The following is an 18,056-nucleotide window of genomic DNA, read 5'->3' as shown; positions in this document are numbered from 1 at the left end:
TCCGCCTCAAGGTTGGTTCCTAATAATCCTTTAGGTGAGTGTATATTCTCACTGAGCTACCTGCATGTTCAGAAGGTAACAGTGTAAGTCCATATGCACATAATTACTGAAATACAGCTAATAATAGAAGAGTCGGAATAAACTCCTGATTCATATTGGAACTGTTTTATTGTTTTGTTTTTTATGAATAGTGTAGTGATAGCGTGTGCATCCAATGGTGTGTTAATATATTAAAGAATGTCTAAAAGCACCTTCATTGGCATTGTGGTGTTTACATAAGAAACATAAGAACATAAGAAAGTGTCCAATGGAGAGGAGGCCATTCGCCCCATCGTGCTCGTTTGGTGTCCATTAATAACTAAATGATCAAGGATCCTATCCAGTCTATATTTGAATGTTCCCAAATTGTGTCTTCAGCCACATCGCTGGGGAGTTTGTTCAGATTGTGACGCCTCTCTGTGTGAAGAAGTGTCTCCTGTTTTCTGTCTTGAATGTCTTGAAGCCCAATTTCCATTCGTGTCCCGGGTCCGCGTGTCCCTGTAGCGTCACACTCACTGGTACACCAGGCACAGAAACTGACTGAGCTAAAGTTAAACCTCCTGCAGGTCAGAATTTGACTATCTGTGCGAGAACACGGACCGAGACACTGGCTGTTAATCTTCGTCTTCACACACTTTCCCAGTTCCTCACATAGCTAGTCTACACTACCAGGGAGGTTCTGATAGAGAGTCCGCTCTCAAACTCACACCCTGTTACCACAGAAGCCAACTGGTTACACAAGAGAGTACAAGTGCAACTCTCTGAGGACAGGGGGCTATTAAATTGGACTCTGTGCTCTCCCTGTGTATGTAAAGCACCGACAGCTCCCCTGGCTGCGATCACAAGATAAAGAGTGAACTTCTGGCACAATCTGTAAACATTAGAACAAGTACCATTAACATTTCAAAGTGAAATGAAAAAGATTTTACAAGCATTGTTTTTGGATTTTCTTCATTTGTTATCCCCAATTATTTCTCAACTTTTTCTACCCCACACAGAAACCCTAGCCACCCAGCGCTGTGTGGACTATAGGGCCCAGACTGGAGCAGCGCTGTGTGGACTATAGGATAGGGCCCAGACTGGAGCAGCACTGTGTGGACTATAGGATAGGACCCAGACTGGAGCGGTGCTGTGTGGACTATAGGACCCAGACTGGAGCAGCACTGTGTGGACTATAGGATAGGACCCAGACTGGAGCAGCGCTGTGTGGACTATAGGGCCCAGACTGGAGCAGCGCTGTGTGGACTATAGGGCCCAGACTGGAGCAGCGCTGTGTGGACTATAGGATAGGACCCAGACTGGAGCGGTGCTGTGTGGACTATAGGATAGGGCCCAGACTGGTCCCTTGATTAATTACCTGTTCCTTTGTAGACGACTGCATACACACATAACTAATATTCATGAATGTGTGGGCATCCTTTGTCTAAATAACGAAATGCTCAGGCAGATATTTGAATATGAAGCGACATATTAAGTCAAATCCGGTCTCTATTCTTGTGCACACACACACACACACAGATGGACGAACTCTTGAAGAAGCTCGAAGAGGTCCGAGTCGGCCTGAGACTGACGGGCGACAGGGAAGAGGACACCAAAGACCGAGTGATGTTAAGCCCCAGGGTAAAGACATGGGACCTTTATTATTGTTCTGCTACTACAATAGCTGCAGCTACTACAGTACTACCACTGACCGCTGTTACTGCAATTTCTGCATTTTGCTGCTACTACTCTACTACTATTGCTCATGCCTCGATTATTTCTCATGCAGTGGACTGAATATCACTGCTCCCCACTGTAGTTTCTAAACTATACAGTTACTGCAATCCCCCAACTAACCTTGTAATCATCCTGTATGTGTGTGTGTGTGAGTGAGAGAGTGTGTATATACAGTAAAATGAGAGGGGACTGATTTTAGTGTCTTACTGATTCCTTCCCACTGCAGGAACAGCTGTCAGAAAGTGCCAAGCTGCAAATGGACAAAGCAGACGAGCAACTGACGGACATTGCGCAGAAGATCCGTGCATTAGAGGTGAGGGCCAGATACTTTAAACTGCAGTTAAATATTGTTGAGGAAGTGTAGTCAGGATAAGCAATGACATCCAGAATTGTTAGCTGATCTGTGTCACTGAAAGAGAATTCCTGATTAGCTGTTTTTTCTGAGAAAGATAAAAGGATACCAATTGTCTTTCCCCCTTATTTATGTATTTATTTATTTGGGAGAGAAATCATCCAAACAAAAGTTTTTGGTCAGAAAATGTAATTCTTAGTCATTCAAAACTGAGCTTTTAGATGCAAAATGGCATCTGGCAGACCTCTAATATAACGTGTGTGTGTTCATATACTGTACATTCAAAAAAAGGGAGCACACTTGTATGGGGGTCTTGCCAGTTTCCCCCTTGCTTCCCCGGGTCTCAGGAGCTGGAGGAGCGGGCGCAGGACTGGGTCCAAGAGCAGCTGGAGCAGATGGTCAGGTTTGTCCACCAAGAGGAAGACAGTGTCCTGTCGAGACTGAAGGATCGGGGGGACGATCTGCTGAAGAGACTGAGAGAGAGCCAGGCCCAGATCGCCCGTGAAAGAGCAGAGCTGGAGCGGGCAGCCAGGGGGTTAGAGGTGCAAGACACTGCAGAAACGCTGCAGGTGAGAGCAGGGGCACCGGGAGCCAGCCCTAGGGCAAACGAGCTTTGTGTTCGCCCCCTCGCCACATTCCTCTCTCCTTTTAAACTTGTTATCAGACCGATCTGAACAGGAAACCCTAAATTAGGGTGGTAACGAGCTCATACACAAAGCACAGCAGCCATGCTCTTTTTCTTTGCTCACAGGAGAAATGTAACAAAAAAGGAAATTAAGTATCAACAAATATCTATGACAGCTATAAAAGAGCAGCGGAAGTGCAGGCAGGGCAGCTGAGGGGAGTGTGCTTTAATGCACCATGTAAAAGGAGGAAATGAGAATGGAGGATTTCTGCTTTGCTGTTAAAAAGGGGATTTATAAAGTAGAGTAGTTCAGGCATGGGCCCTTCAGTGGCCCCTGGGCCCCGAGGCAGAGACTCCCCCTGGCAGCCCTGGGTGAGAAGGCAATAAGCAGACATATATAAATAGATGGTAGAAGATGCGTTAACCTTATATTATTCATATGCCAAAATTATATATTTAAAATACATGGGATTGATTTAAAATGTATTTTAAATAATCCATATATTGTATGTTGAATATACCATATAGTTTTGTACATGTACATATATATTGTACATGTATGAATTCTCCATATGGGATTTCTTCACTTGACTTGGTTTGACGTTTATAAGTCGTGGCACAATGTCAGGAGAGCTCTAACTTGTCCACCTGTTTCTCGCTGTTCCTGCAAAGAATCCCAAACCCAAGTGCTGTGTTCTTTCTTTTCCTTGTCTCTACAGAGTGTCCGAGATGTTCTGGAGAGGTAAGAAATGCCACCACACTTGCAGAGCTTTACAACCAGATCGAATTCACCCACACTCCATTCTCACAACACTGCATTTGCAAGCTGTTACTGGGGAGTTTCCCAATTGAGTTTACCACTTGACTCGTTGCCTCCTTGTGTTGACCTCAGCACAGAGTCCTTCATAAGCAGTGCGAAAGCCATCCAGGTGGAGCAGCTGTCTGGGGAGTGCCTGGGGCCCTTGCAATACAAGGTGTGGAAGAAGATGAAGACTGTCCTACAACCAGGTTTACATTTTCTGGTTACTTTTTCCATTGTTCTTATCATTTGGTTTCATGTGTTTCCACGTTTTCTTCCCACGCTCTCCACCGCAATCTCAGAATCCCGTCCCGCCTCCAAACATCTGGGTGACCACGGAGCCAGAAACTCGCCCCAGCTAGATACTCCAGCACCCCCTTAACAGGAACCTTAAAAAACAAAAGAACAGGACGGGATGGGCCATTCTGATTTCTTCCTTTTTGCTTTCAGGCCTGGCGTCACTTAAATTGGACCCCAACACCGCTCACCCTGATCTCACCCTGTCTTCCTGTTTGACCAGCGTACAGGTAGGGGACAGCCCGCAAACTATCCCCGATAACCAGGACAGGTTCAGCCGGTACTTGGCCGTGGTTGGCGCGCAGGGCTTCACCTCTGGGAGACACTACTGGGAGGTAGAGGTGGGCGAGAAGACGGACTGGGACCTGGGAGTAGCCGGCAAGTCCCTGGACAGGAAAGGGAGGTTCGTCCCGTCTCCTAAGCAAGCCCTCTGGGTCTTCGCCTTGATCAACGGGGGCCAAATCTGGGCTTTGGGGCCCTTGCCGACTGTCCTCCCCTTGCAGCAGAAGCCCAAGCGGGTGGGGGTGTACCTGGACCACCAGGGGGGCCAGGTGTCCTTCTACGACTCCGAAGACATGACCCATCTCTTTACCTTCTCGGATTGCTTCAAGGAGACACTGTACCCCTACCTCAGTCCCTGCATTTGCTTTGAGGGCCGCAACTGGGACCCTCTGAGTGTGGCCCCCTGTCTTTAGTCTTTGGCCGAATTAGTCAGAATTCCCATGTGTTCCAGGTGTTTAGTAATTGATGATTGAGAGATGTCTGCAACACCTGCAGGACTGTTGGACTCCAGCACCGATAGGCATCTGCTGTAGATAAAGGTCAACTTCATAGTTCTTGGGGCAACAAACTCATTTTCCACTAAAAACGTTATGTACTTGCTTTGGGAATACTTCTGCGTAAACCATGCTTATACCACAATAAAGAACTTTTGCATTTTAATTTGAGAGAGATAAGAAGGAGATTGCTAATTGCTTTTGTTTTTTCACTTACTGTGCTTCTTTTTGTGGGCTGTTATCAATCCTTTTTATTTTATGTTTACCTTAGAATGACTGATAAAAGGGGCACAAGCCAATTTTTCATTGTCTCAGGTCTGGTTATATACAGCAGGATGTATGGCAGGGGGGGACAGCCTGCATTACAACTATATTTGTGCAGATCATGTTTATTTTTATATACTCAGGAAAAAAAAAGAAATGTCTCTTGTTCAGGACACTACATTTTAAAGATAATTTTGTAAAAATCGAAATTACAGATCTTTATTGTAAAGGGTTTAAACAAAGTTTTCCATGCTTGTTCAATGAACTATAAACAATGAATGAACATGCACCTGTGGAACGGTCGTTAAGACACTAACAGTTTACAGACGGTAGGCAATTGAGGTCACAGTATAAAAACTTAGGACACTAAAGAGACATTTCTACTGACAGACTGAGGCATGCTGCAAGGAGGCATGAGGACTGCAGATGTGGCCAGGGCAATACATTGCAATGTCCGTACTGTGAGACGCCTAAGACAGCACTACAGGGAGACAGGAAGGATAGCTGATCGTCCTCGCAGTGGCTGACCACGTGTAACAACACCTGCACAGCATCGGTACATCCCAATATCACACCTGCGGGACAGGTACAGGATGGCAACAACAACTGCCCGAGTCACACCAGGAACGCACAATCCCTCCATCAGTGCTCAGACTGTCCGCAATCGGCTGAGAGAGGCTGGACTGAGGGCTTGTAGGCCTGTTGTAAGGCAGGTCTTCACCAGACATCACCGGCAACAACGTCGCCTATGGGCACAAACCCACCTGCGCTGCACGTGATTTCCTGCAAGACAGGAATGTCAGTGTCTGCCATGGCCAGCGAAGAGCCCGGATCTCGATCCCATTGAGCACGTCTGGGACCTGTTGGATCGGAGGGTGAGTTCTGGTAGGGCCATTTCCCCCAGAAATGTCCAGGAAGTGCCTTGGTGGAAGAGTGAGGTAACATCTCACAGCAAGAACTGGCAAATCTGGGTCAGTCCATGAGGAGGAGATGCGCTGCAGGACTTAATGCAGCTGGTGGCCACAGCAGATACTGACTGTTACTTTTGATTTTGATCCCCCTTTGTTCAGGGACACATTATGCCATTTGTGTTAGTCACAGGTCTGTGAAACTTGTTCAGTTTATGCCTTAGTTGTTGAATCTTTATGTTCATACAAATATTTACTGAAAATAAAAGCAGTTGAAAGTGAGAGGACGTTTCTTGTATATATAAAGACGTTGTACACCGATCTTTCTGTAATACCTAAACTGAAACCAACATGACTCTCTAACGGAATTGTGTATGTATTTGTAAGTGAAGATAATGCAATCAAACACCAGAGGGCGATATGTGCGCAGATCCCAAAAGTGCACACAAATCATCGAAACTAATATCACTGTAGTTCCTTAATGCATTTGCCTTTCAGCTGCTCTTTACTGTCGCCATCTCATTTTGTGTTTTCTTTGGTGTGTTTTTTTATAACTAACATCGAATCAGAATCTACTAACAGTTTCTGATTTTTTGTTAGTTATCAATTCGACTTTAGTGGTATTACAGCTACTACTGACCGTGCATATACAAACCGTGGTAAACTGGGTGTGCATTTGCAGCTACTGCATTTAAAATATGTCTTCATGTTATTTGGAGGGGCATAATAATAGCCGCACTCTTTCGTTGACTCAGTACAGCTCAGCGCTCGGCTGGGTCTCTGTGATGCAGAATAAACCCCGGGTGCCCAAACTAGTTATGGTTGTCCCCCTCCACTGAGGCCGGTGCCATTACAGAGCTATAGGAGGTTATGTTTTACAGTCCTGCAAAATAATGAATCGATTTCCAAAAAGAAACACTTTAACAAACTCTCCGTGTTCTGGTGTAATTGCGTTTACTAAATGTGAAGGAAATACGAGCGTGACGACGTTTGTGTGCGACGTTTTAAGAAGCCGCCCCCCAGCCGGTCCCCCTGCGATGACGATGGTTGCGCCCGCCCCGCCGCCAGCGCCAGGAGCGGCTATGGAGTCGTGGAGTCGGCGGCTGCGGAGGATGCCACTCCGGTGCGCCTCGGATTAGACCCGGCCAGCGGCGACCCAGACGGCCCCGGGACACACCTGGAGCGACCGAGCCAGCGACCATGCCGAGGAAGAAGCCCTTCAGCGCCAAGCAGAAGAAGAAGCAGCTGCAGGACAAGCGGGAGAAGAAGAGAGGCGAGTGCGGCTGCGGGCTTCACTGAATTGCAATTAGTGTCCGTCGCGGTTGTGTGTTTTCCTGCGTCAGTGGCTGAAAGGTCTGTGTTGAACTTCTGTCTAGTTAAGGGCTATCCTTCCTACACGCTATATTTCACACCCTCTCCCGTTATCTACTGTTATTTCCAAATCCCGACATACTGGTGCAGTGTGTGTTGTGTAGCAGGTTTGTGTGTCTGCACTGTGACGGAGTACACAACACACGGCACACAACGCACAGCACACAACACACACGGCCGGTGCTGCTGCGTGTGCAATGTGCGTCTGTCTCTGGAAATTTCCACTCGGGGCCCCGAATGGAAAAGTCACACACAATAGCTGCTGTTGGGTTTTGTTCACAGAGACTTTGTTTTCCCTCCACAGAAAGCGATTGCACATTATTTTCGTTTTGCTGTGTGCATTACAGTCCGACTGGCTGAGTTTGCAGTGTTTTAAAAGAGTGCATGTTGATTTGGGGGAGAATTAGGGACAAGGCATGGGTTTTCAAACTGGTCCTGGAGTACTCCCTGCCCTGCTGGTTTTTGTTCCAGCCTAGGTCTTAATTACTTAATTGGTATATTGCTTTAAGTCAATTAAGGATTCGATTAAGCAGTTAAGATCTCAGTTGGAACAAAACCCAGCAGGGCAGGGGGTACTCAGGACCGGTTTGAAAACCACTGTTTTAGGGGTTACTACAATACCTACACCTAAAACCTACAGTTTATAAACGCAGTAGCCTGAGAAAGTAGTTGTAACAAGACACAAACTGCTAAAAAACAGTAAAACAAAAGTAGAACAACAAGCTTTGCCTTAAGTGCAATGCAATTAACATTTTGGAGTATTTTTGTATGCCCGGTCTACTTAAAAGCACTTTGTCTATTGCTTAGATAGTAGTTTGCAAGCACAGAGGAGCATTCTTGCTAATACTAATGAAGTAATGAGAAAATGGTGGAATCCAATTTTCTTGTGGAGATTTTCCTTATCTTGAAAAGACACAGGGCAGTACTTTCTGTGGGTCTCCTTTTAGTCAGTGCTACTGTAAGGGCCGTCTCTGAAGTTGCTGTGTATGCATTCATCTCTCTCTCTCTCTCTCTCTCTCTCTCTCTCTCCTATTACCCTCAGGCGAGGCGCAGTGTTTCTGTGCTGCAGTCGGGCTGGCAGTGCTGTACTGTGCAATACTCCTGTTCTCCCCCTGTCCGGCTCAGTGCGGAGTCATTGTACCACAATGCGGTCGGCCTGTGTCGATATATTAACCGTTTCCTGCCTTGAAGGGAGTTGTTGGTGAGGTGTGGTGGGAGCTCGGTCAGCGGCGTGACTGAGGTCAAACAGCTGTACGGCGATTCCACAAACTTGTGCACACCCAGGCTACGATTGACAAATGCCTGATTGCTTTGGCCAGGTTTAGGTGCTCTAAATAGTTCTGTTTGATTGCTTTGTTTACAAGTATTGGCTTTTGGTTAATTTGAATTAACAATTGATTCCTCAGTGTCTCTCTCACACTCACACACGGGATCTCCCTGGGATGCATTCAGGGTATACCACTGGGGCAGCAAAATAGACCGACGCCGTACGGGAAATATTGAACGGTATTAAATTTGGCGGATCTGCTACATTGCGGTATATTGAAGTTTTTTGAAATGGCGATTTTTAAACTAAAATACTGCAGATTCAGCCGACAGAAGCAGGCGAGGGATCCAGTGTAATGAGTTAAGGTTGGGGGGGCTGGAGACTTTCGTCAGCAATTGCTTTCTGCTGTGCTGAGCTGAGTTTTGTGTGGTACTATTTTTTATATATATTTTTCTTCTCTCAGCATTCTAGCTTCTATGCAGGGTATTTAAAGGAAGCCCCACGTTTTTGTCTCTCTCTGTCTAGGGGATGTGGGCTCGGCCACCAACAGCCGCAGCGGCAGCGTGGACCGGCGGGAGGGGCACTCGGACACCTCTGACAGCGAGTCCCTCTCCCTGGATGTGCGCCGGATCAACCAGCAGCCCCTGCAGCGCCAGGCCCGGGAGAGGGGCTACGACCCCAACCGGTGAGCTGGAAGGCGTAGGGTTGGCTCCTCCGGTCCTATTCCAGTTGTCCGTCCTGTCTGTCCTCCTCCTGCGCCGCTCTTCCTGTCCTCCCCTTTTCTTCTCTCTTATCTTGACCTCCTGTCCTGCTCCTTCTTTCCAGCTGTGCTGTAAATCCAATAACGATAATAGACCTAATTAAACTATAATTGTTATAATGGGACCTTTGATTTGAGTTAGTCTGCGGCTAAATCACTGGAGACGGTTCAGGGCAGGATTTTCATTAAGCAGCCTGAGCCTGAGGACAGAGTATAGGGGTCCAGAGAGTGGATGAGCATCGCCTCCCACAGCGCACACTTGAGCCAGAGAGGGGAGAGGTTTCTGCTTCGGGCACAATGACTGCACGGCTCGCTGAAGAGCGCCGCGCTGGGGAGGAGGCCACCGAGTGAACGATGGAGGCGGACAGAGGGGCTTAATAGATGTGGCCGGAGTGGCACGGCACTGAGGCCGGGAGAGATGTGCTCGCAGAATCCCGGTAATGCAGTGTCCGTGGCGTCGCAGTGAGGAGAGTCACGGAGGGATGCTGATCCGCTGTGACGTCTCGCTGCGATCGTACCAAGCTTAGGAGGAGGAAACTAATTGACTGACCCCATGAGTAAGAAGTTCTTGTCTGTCTTTCTGCTGCTGTGTCGAAGTGAGCGACAGCGCTGGTCCTGCCGGGGCCCGATCCATCAGATTGAATAGGCAGATACAGCCATTGGTGAAGCTCTCTCGACTCATTAAGATACTAACTCGTTTAGTTATGTAATTGATAGCTGGGCTGAACTGTGAACCAGAAGACACTGTACTGTACCGTGGCCCTACAGGATTGGAAAAATCAGATGGTTGTATTTTTCCATGCCAGTACCTGGCTGAAATAATTAAATAACCGATTGTTTTTATTTTTATTAATTGAATCCTTTGAGTTTACAGAAACCTGTCAAATCAGTGAAGCTGCTGATCACATGACCTTGTTCTGAATCTATTTGTGTGGGAGAACAAGCTTCTCTTCGGGGGTCAGGGGGGTTAGGCCTTTATGAGATGCCCGTTCGTCATGGTTCGGGTTTTGTGTGTTACCTGGGATCAGTCTCGCCTCACGGCTCTGCTCTCGTCCACGCTGTCTAGGTTCCGGCTGCACTTCGAGAAGGAGAGCCGCGAGGACGTGGAGAAGAGGAAGAAGGCGGCCAGGGAGAAGAGGCTTGAGCCGGTTCCCGAGGAAGAGCTGGAGATCAACATCGAGACCATCTACAGGCCCGGCTCAGGTCAGGAGCTCGGGAGCGGGGGGAGGGGAGGAGGAGTGGGTGGGATGGTGAGATGACACACTTCATGTGTCAAAGGCTTGAAGTCAGGCGCTTTGGGTAACACCAGGCCAGTTTGGATTCAATTGAGCTGGACACTAGCATTGTTAAAGCTGTGTTGGGGGGAGGCTGGTAGGTCAGAATCAACTTTATAGGTAATGTGTAGTTTATCTCTTTCTGTTGTTTAAAAGCTTGTGCTGCATGCCTACCCTGAGCTACCTGCAGCATCGATGGATACATAACGAATAGCTTAACGACTTTGAAATTGCTACTCCAAAGTGAATACTGGTAGAGATGGTGTGCTCCCACAAATAAATACGTTATTATAAGTTCATTCAAATACAAAATACTCCTTTGTGAACTGGAGAGGACAAACTAATTCTGTGGCTGCCATGTTGAAGTGGTCTGTCTGAGATTAAGAACAGACCGGATTTGATCCTCGGGTCATTAAGTGACCCCGATTGGTAGAACGGCCTTCTGAAAGCTCTTTTGCACACGATTGTTTGGACACGACGGACTGCAGAGTCGGCCTGAGACTCCTTGACTGATGGAGCTCCCCCTCTCCTCTCTGGAGCTCGTTGGGCTCCGTGCGGCGGCTCCCCAATCGCAGCTCGAGGCAAAACCGCTGATTTAAATAACTTTCGACCAGGGCGTTCGATCCAGCACCACGTGGACACCAGTGATCGTCCGGTGCGTGGGAAAGACACGGCATGTACGCACAGGGTTCACGAGATGATGTTACAGTGATGAGTGTTTAGATGAGGTCCTTGGGTCAATGATCTAATAGTATGCAAAGTCTCCAAGCTGTCCTGTCACTGTGCTGTAGCGTTCAGTCCGGGAATCGATCAGTGCGTCTCTGTTAACTCTCCCTCTGTCCCTCAGTGCTGGATTTTCCCAAGAGACCGGCCTGGGATTATGGGATGTCGAAAGAGCAGCTGCTGGCCCGTGAGGAAAGAGCATTCCGGGAGTATCTGGACAGCGTGTACAGTCAGTTCAAGCCCTCTGCGCTCAGCTACTTTGAACACAACCTTGAGGTGAGGCAGGCAGGCAGGCAGGCAGGGAGGGAGGGAGGGAGATTTATCCTGGGGATCCTCTGGCAGAGAGATGCTCTCCTGTATCACGACACGTCCATAATGCCATATCGGCTCCTTTAAATAGAATCCCCAAATAGTCGATCCACAAGGGCAGGCGGATCGATGCTTTATGTAAGCGGTTCAGGCATTCATTGGAAACATCCCCTGATCACCGCCAGTGTCAAGTCAAGTCGGGTCAATGAGTTGACACAACAGTGAATGAATGCAGTCTGGGTCCTGTAGTCCACACAACGTCCCGACATGTTTCAGATATATAATCGGCCCGTATCGATCCCCTGCTGCATGGAGGCCTCCCCAAGATGTTCCCATTGGCTTTGATCTACAGCTTAGTAAGTGTAGGGGGTGCGTAACTCATCAGCAACTGCACTGTCGCTCACAGTTAGGCCCCGATTGCTCGCTCACACACACAATGAGCCTCAGTACCGTCACTTCCACGAGGTAACGTACGTCACGTTCTCTCAGACTCTTCTGTCCACCTCTGCGTGTCTGACACTCACTCTCTCTCCTGCTCAGACATGGCGGCAGCTGTGGAGGGTGCTGGAGATGTCAGACGTCGTGCTGCTCATCACAGACATCAGACACCCGGTACGCAACTTGACTAGCCCCTCTCTGCCCTCGGTTCAGGTCACCTGGGATGTTTCCAGTCTCCCCCAGGCTGTGAGACGGTGCCTGACCAGCTCTACATAGGAAAAGTGGGGGGGTTGTGGGTAATAGTAGTAGTTTGGAGGTGGTGTGTTTGTGCTTTAGATCTGCCTTTCTGGGTTTTCAATTATTCCGCCCTTCGATTCCACTCCAGCCATCCCGCGTGTCTCTGTGTGTCTCGATCACGCCTGGCCTCCTCGTCCCCAGGTCCTCCACTTCCCCCCGGCCCTCTACGACTACATCACCAAGGAGATGAAGAAGACCCTCATCCTGGTGCTGAACAAGATTGACCTGGCCCCGCCCAGCCTGGTGGTGGCCTGGCGGCACTACTTCCAGTCCCTGTTCCCCCAGGTCCACATTGTTTGCTTCACCTCCTACCCTCAGAGACCTGGCGAGGGGAGAGACCCGGAAGCAGGTAGGGGTCCACGTGATGACGACATTATTGATGTTTTTACTCGTCCGCTGTCTCCTGACGTCTCGGCGTTTGTCCGTCTCTGCGTTTCCTGCAGTGTTTAAGAAGCGCCGGCGCAGGAGAAAGGGAGGCTGGGGGGCCGCCATGGGGCCCATGCAGCTCCTGAGGGCCTGCGAGGAGATCACTGCTGGCAAAGGTAGGGAGAGAACCCCTCGACACCCGCCGCTGGTGCTGCTCCCAGTGCTCAGTGTGTTGTTGTGAATACCTGCTCCCATAGCTCAGTGTGTTGTCTCCTGCAGTGGATCTCAGCAGCTGGCGACAGAAGATCGAGAGGATCGCAGTGGCGGCCTGCAGCCCGCAGAGGGGGCAGTACTCGGACGAGGAGGGCGAGGAGGCGGAGGAGGAGGCCGTGCTGATGGAGCACCACAGCGATGTGGCCATGGAGATGGGCGGGTCCGTCCAGGAGCTGTACAAGGACGGGGTCCTCACGCTGGGCTGTGTGGGTAAGGGTCCCCCGGTGCTGGCCGTGCCGAGGCCGTTCGCCCAGTGATGTGGGCCGGTGGAAGCTGTGCATTGTGGGTAGTTGCCTTGATGGAAGAATGACCTGCTTTTTTCAGCATTTTGTTAATATTGTTATTAGTTTGGCAGACACAAACATTCGACCTTCATTTTGGCCTGTGTTTTGGAGTAAAACAAGACGTGGAGCCATTTTTAATGTGGTCAAAACAAACAATCTGAATTCTTGAGCTCGTGGAAACATGCTGTGACTCTCTCTGTGCGCAGGGTTCCCCAACGTGGGCAAGTCCTCCCTGATCAACGGGCTGGTGGGCAGGAAGGTGGTCAGCGTGTCGCGCACCCCCGGGCACACCAAGTACTTCCAGACGTACTTCCTGACGCCCACTGTGAAGATGTGTGACTGCCCAGGCCTCATCTTCCCCTCGCTGGTGGAGCGGCAGCACCAGGTCAGCTGTCCCCCACGAAACACACACACTGACACACACACACGCAGGCACTGTCACACACTCACTGTCTGTACTCACATCCTCCTCTCTCTCTCTCTCCCTCGCAGATCCTGGCCGGAATCTACCCCATCTCCCAGATCCAGGAGCCCTACACCCCCGTGGGCTACCTGGCAGTGCGCGTCCCCGTGCAGACGCTGCTCAAGCTGAAGCACCCCAGCGCCGGGGAGCCAGGCCAGCAGCAGGAGGCGTGCTGGACGGCCTGGGACATCTGTGAAGGTAGGGTTCAGCCAGCGTCCAGCCCCTTCCCCTCCGTACCCAGGGTGATGATGCAACGGCCATCACAGCCTCCCATGTCACGTTGATGATACCTACACACTTTAGAACCGGCACTGACTGGAATCTCTCTCTTTCCGCAGCCTGGGCAGAGAAGCGGGGTTATAAGACGGCCATGGCGGCTCGCAACGATGTGTACAGAGCAGCCAACAGCATCCTGAGGCTGGCCGCGGACGGGCGGCTCTGTCTGTGTGTCCGACCCCCGGGCTACAGCCAGCAGAGAGGTAGGAGACGGACACGTTCACAAACCCCTCTACTGTACTATGTTCATGCCAGAGAAAGACGCATTTATATAGAAGCTGAAACTATTCCACAGCGCCCCTCTCTCTCTCTCACCCGCAGCGTTCTGGGAGAGCCACGAGGAGACAGCCGAGATCACCGCCCTGCAGGCCGCCCAGCAGCTCGACGCCCCGACCGGCAGCTCGGGGGAGGGTGAGGAGGTGTCTAGCTCCGAGCCCGAGGACGAGGGGGACCGGGACGCCGATGTGGAGGCAGAGGAGGACGAGGACGAGGACAGAGATCCTGCAACGCATAAAGCCAAGGCCAAGAGGCCCCCACCTCCGCGAGGGAATATGTTCAGCGTGCTGGGGCAGCACGAGTGCCTGTGAGCGAGCGAGGGAGAGAGAAGGGGAGCGGGAGGTTCTGTGCCGGTGTCCATTAAGGAGGACCTGTGTGTGCCACGGCATCCTCCTGGCCCCGACCCTCTGATGGGGACGCCTGCGTGTCTTCTGTCTGTTCCCTCATTCTTGCTTTTCGAGCAGACGTCTCGAGCTCGGCCCCTGAGCGAGGGCCGCTGTGTCCCGGCTGGCATGCTTGCGGTCACTCTGCTCTCTTCAGTCAAGTCCGCTTATTTAACGCTTGTTTGAAAGGCCTCTCTCAGTTTGGGGGATTGAGAGGTTCTGGGGCCCCCAAGGGCCAGTAATGTCACGCACAGCCTGGCAACAGAATTCCACTCATCCAGTTCATCCTGGTAATTTGAATAAAAATCGGGAAGACTTTGTGGCCTCCCAATACCTGAGTGTGGGAGCCCAGTCTTGGAGCAGGTGGGTGTCTGGTCCTGCTGTCTTGTGTTTTTGTTACTCCTGTAACCGTGCCCAGATACTGGGGCTCGCTGGATTCCTGAATCCCAGCACTTGTTTCCAGGGTGCGTGCGATTGCTGGTGTTCTTTCTTTGCTAATGCCAAAATATCTTTTAAAGCGAAAAAAAAAAAAACGAGATCTTGAGTAAATGGTTGCGGAGAAGCTCTGAGCTGCCTTGAGTGACACACAGCTCGGGTGGAACAAAACACAGAAGACAGTGAGTGCCCCCCCTCACTCTAGGTCCAGGTTTCTTGTTTTCCACTGGGCCTCCCCTCTTCTCCTAGGGTATCTATGCACGGCCCACCCAGTCCTGACTCTCACCGCATCCTCGCAGTATTGGGGGGCAGACTGCGGCTTCTGCAGGGGCATTTTAGGGTCCAGAGATGGCAATTCATATTCCCTCCCTCCTTCCTCTACCCCAATGCTGTTTTGTTTTTGGAAGACCTGAGTTTTATTTTTATTTTTTTAATGCTCGAAGCCCTCTGGCAATGCGTAAATCATTCCCTCCAGGGCTATGAGTTGCCTGTGAGAGGTGTTGGGGGTGGTCCCCCCATTGAAGGAAGATGCGATTCCAGCAATTCAGTCTAGTTTAACACATCCTCCTCGTTGAAGGAGAGATTGATCGGAGTTTGTTGATCACTATTGCAGTCGACAAAACTAGGACAATTCAGCAGGGGTTGAGCAAATTGAAGCGATGCGATTGGCCAGTGCAGTATGAAGCGATGCGATTGGCCAGTGTCATATGTATTCAAGTGAACGCGGCACAGGGTAGCCTATCGAATGGAGGTGGGAACACTTTGGACTGACATGTAGAAGGTATCTGAAGCCCGAAGTGCTCGAAGGGGCTTTGAGTATCTAACCAATGGCTGGAAGTGTGTGAATTTTGCTGTGGAGTGCTTTCCTTTCATTATCAAAGGTGACCACATGAAAAAGTGATGGTACTTTTTTTGTTTCAAGAGTCAAACTTTAAAAATCCACCCTCCTCCCCTTCTAAGGCTAACTATATATTTTTTTTGTTTTGTTTTACTTGCTGCCTTTCTTTTCATCTACTGGAACAATCCATGTTTGGATTTTTTTGTTTGTTTATAACCTCCTGCTCTGATTCTCTGACCCACATTAAACGGAACCAAAGAACCGAACGTGTAGAACCTGGGCTCAGTCTCTAAATGACCGCAGTCGAACAGATGTTTACGACGTTGCATCTGCACTTTGAGTAAAATGGTTTAATTGAAGGCACTTTCGTGTGTGTGTGCGTGCGTGCGTGCGTGTGTGTGTGTTCGTGTTCTTCGCTCCATACTGTTGTGTATTTAGTCCCATTTGTCAGGGAAGATGGTGACTCTTCCGGCCGATGTTAAACAAGCAATAATCTAAAGCACTTTTCAAATAAAATAACTAGTAAAGCCCTAGAACAATTTCTTTCTAATCAATTAAGGTAGTTATTGTCCCCACAATTAGCAAGTTCCCTTTCCTAAATAGGCTCGGTCCATTTAAAACGATCATTCCTTGCCATTTACTGAAACATTCACCTGGGTGAGAGATTTATACAAAAAATGAATGAATGAAAGCTGTTTTGGGCTAAAGTCAACCTTTTATTATTTTATTTACCATTTAAGTAACAATAACGACTTATGAACTGATTATATATAGTTTGTTGGCTTTATTGCTTTTTCATAATTTGTATTTTTTTGGGTCATTCCTCGATCATTCTGTATTTTCTCTCGGTGCTTCAATTTGGAAATGCTGAATACCTCAGACAGTGTAATTATGCAAGGCTTAAAGCTCGTTGTGGAGTTTGGGCACATTTAAACACCCCCCCCCCCCCCCCCCAAAAAAACGTCAGATATTCCCATTCCAAATAAGAGAAGCGACATCCGATGGATACGCTTGTGTCACTGTGTTCCCTATTGCCAAGCGTTCTATTCTTCAGCACTGATATGAGGATTATATCTTGTTTGCTTTCTTGCCATCTGGAGCTCCACTCTTAATGTTTAAGAGTTACAGGGCCGGTCTCACAGGCCCAGGAGAGCCGGGGTCTTGGATCTGGGTCTGTGAGACCACCGGGGAGGCTGTGAACTGCTCTCTTGTGCAGCTGCTTCTGGGGCTTGAGGCCCAGAGGCCTTGTGTTGTCGCGCCATCATCTTAACACTAATAGTGCCGCCCAGTGGACCTGGAGGAGCGGTCTCTCCCTTCTGCCCCAAAGCCTTTCCAGTGTGACTGTGATGCAGTTCCCACGGTGCCAATAGTAAGTCCGCTCCCTGAGTTGGGGGGCTCGTTTCCCCTCCTGTGTGCCATGGCACCGGCCTGGACTGAACGAGGCTGCCATCTGATCCCAGCGGGGCTGTGGGGGGGGGCTGTCACATGACCATTCCTGACCTGTATTCCAGCAAAGCTCCTGTATTGTACATTTCAATAAAGACTTGACTTTTGTTAAGAGCTCTACTGCCTCCTTTCCTTATTATGTCCACTAGATGTCAGCAAAGTTACATTTAGGAAACCTTGGTTTTCCTGTTGAATGAACAGGCTGTGATTTCATGGTGGCCAAAAAAGGCAATACATAATAATCTGCAATGTTTAAAACAACATCCGCAATGGAATAGCGACATTATATTCAAGAGAAAAGTAACTTCCCCACTCCAAAGCTGTCTGACATTGTTTCTACGCTATCACTCTGTTGATACACATTGGCTACAATAGCGATACAAAGTATTTAAGGAACATCCCAATACACAAACTCCACACAGCTGCTCGCCTGTATAAAGCCAGATCCATAAAACACGTGGACTAGAGAACTAGCAGACACGGCTCCCCCGGGACCAGCACTGCAAACCACTGGAAATAGACAGACTGGCCTTTTCCCCTTGTGCGTTACTCTCAGAGTATCAGGCTGCCGGTGTGCTGCCAAAAGACGCGGCTCCTGTATTGTTGCCTGTCTTAGACACAACCCAGATGACTAACTGGGTGTCATGTTGGGGGGGAACATCACAACGCACGTGTTTCCCGGATCTCCGAGGCTGAGTCAGCGGGGGAGCAGGAAGAGTGAGTGTCCTGCTCCGGGGCCGGCCTTGCCCAGAGTATAGCGCCTTTCCCCCGTGTGTCCAGCGGTGCACAGAGGGCTCGGAG

At 49.5% G+C, this 18,056-nt stretch overlaps 2 protein-coding genes across 2 annotated transcripts; both read left to right on the top strand.

Annotated features, from left to right (window-relative positions):
• Window positions 1-1,557: 1,557 nt before the first annotated feature.
• Window positions 1,558-4,523, top strand: LOC136711059 (nuclear factor 7, ovary). The gene is made up of 6 exons (XM_066687031.1): window positions 1,558-1,659; window positions 1,982-2,068; window positions 2,455-2,676; window positions 3,452-3,474; window positions 3,625-3,740; window positions 3,982-4,523. Exons 1-6 carry the CDS (start codon window positions 1,558-1,560, stop codon window positions 4,521-4,523), a joined length of 1,092 nt encoding a protein of 363 aa, XP_066543128.1.
• A 2,324-nt stretch (window positions 4,524-6,847) lies between these two features.
• gnl1 (guanine nucleotide binding protein-like 1) lies at window positions 6,848-17,372 on the top strand. The gene is made up of 12 exons (XM_066723620.1): window positions 6,848-7,049; window positions 8,940-9,099; window positions 10,241-10,377; window positions 11,296-11,447; window positions 12,021-12,092; window positions 12,357-12,564; window positions 12,659-12,757; window positions 12,861-13,064; window positions 13,345-13,523; window positions 13,631-13,799; window positions 13,940-14,080; window positions 14,199-17,372. Exons 1-12 carry the CDS (start codon window positions 6,977-6,979, stop codon window positions 14,462-14,464), a joined length of 1,860 nt encoding a protein of 619 aa, XP_066579717.1. The 5' UTR covers window positions 6,848-6,976; the 3' UTR covers window positions 14,465-17,372.
• The last annotated feature ends 684 nt before the right edge of the window (window positions 17,373-18,056 follow it).

The sequence above is a fragment of the Amia ocellicauda genome, chromosome 15, assembly GCF_036373705.1.
Source record: "Amia ocellicauda isolate fAmiCal2 chromosome 15, fAmiCal2.hap1, whole genome shotgun sequence".
NCBI classification, from domain to species: Eukaryota; Metazoa; Chordata; class Actinopteri; order Amiiformes; family Amiidae; genus Amia; species Amia ocellicauda.
This window is presented reverse-complemented; position numbering and strand designations above follow the sequence as displayed.

Excerpts from the sequence above, each read along its gene's own strand:
- LOC136711059 (XM_066687031.1), top strand. The coding sequence starts at position 1,558 with ATGGACGAACTCTTGAAGAAGCTCGAAGAGGTCCGAGTCGGCCTGAGA. Across the intron at positions 1,660-1,981 it reads GAGTGATGTTAAGCCCCAGG|GAACAGCTGTCAGAAAGTGC; the intron begins GTAAAGACATGG and ends TTCCCACTGCAG. Across the intron at positions 2,677-3,451 it reads ACACTGCAGAAACGCTGCAG|AGTGTCCGAGATGTTCTGGA; the intron begins GTGAGAGCAGGG and ends TTGTCTCTACAG.
- gnl1 (XM_066723620.1), top strand. The coding sequence starts at position 6,977 with ATGCCGAGGAAGAAGCCCTTCAGCGCCAAGCAGAAGAAGAAGCAGCTG. Across the intron at positions 11,448-12,020 it reads ACTTTGAACACAACCTTGAG|ACATGGCGGCAGCTGTGGAG; the intron begins GTGAGGCAGGCA and ends TCTCCTGCTCAG. Across the intron at positions 14,081-14,198 it reads GGGCTACAGCCAGCAGAGAG|CGTTCTGGGAGAGCCACGAG; the intron begins GTAGGAGACGGA and ends TCTCACCCGCAG.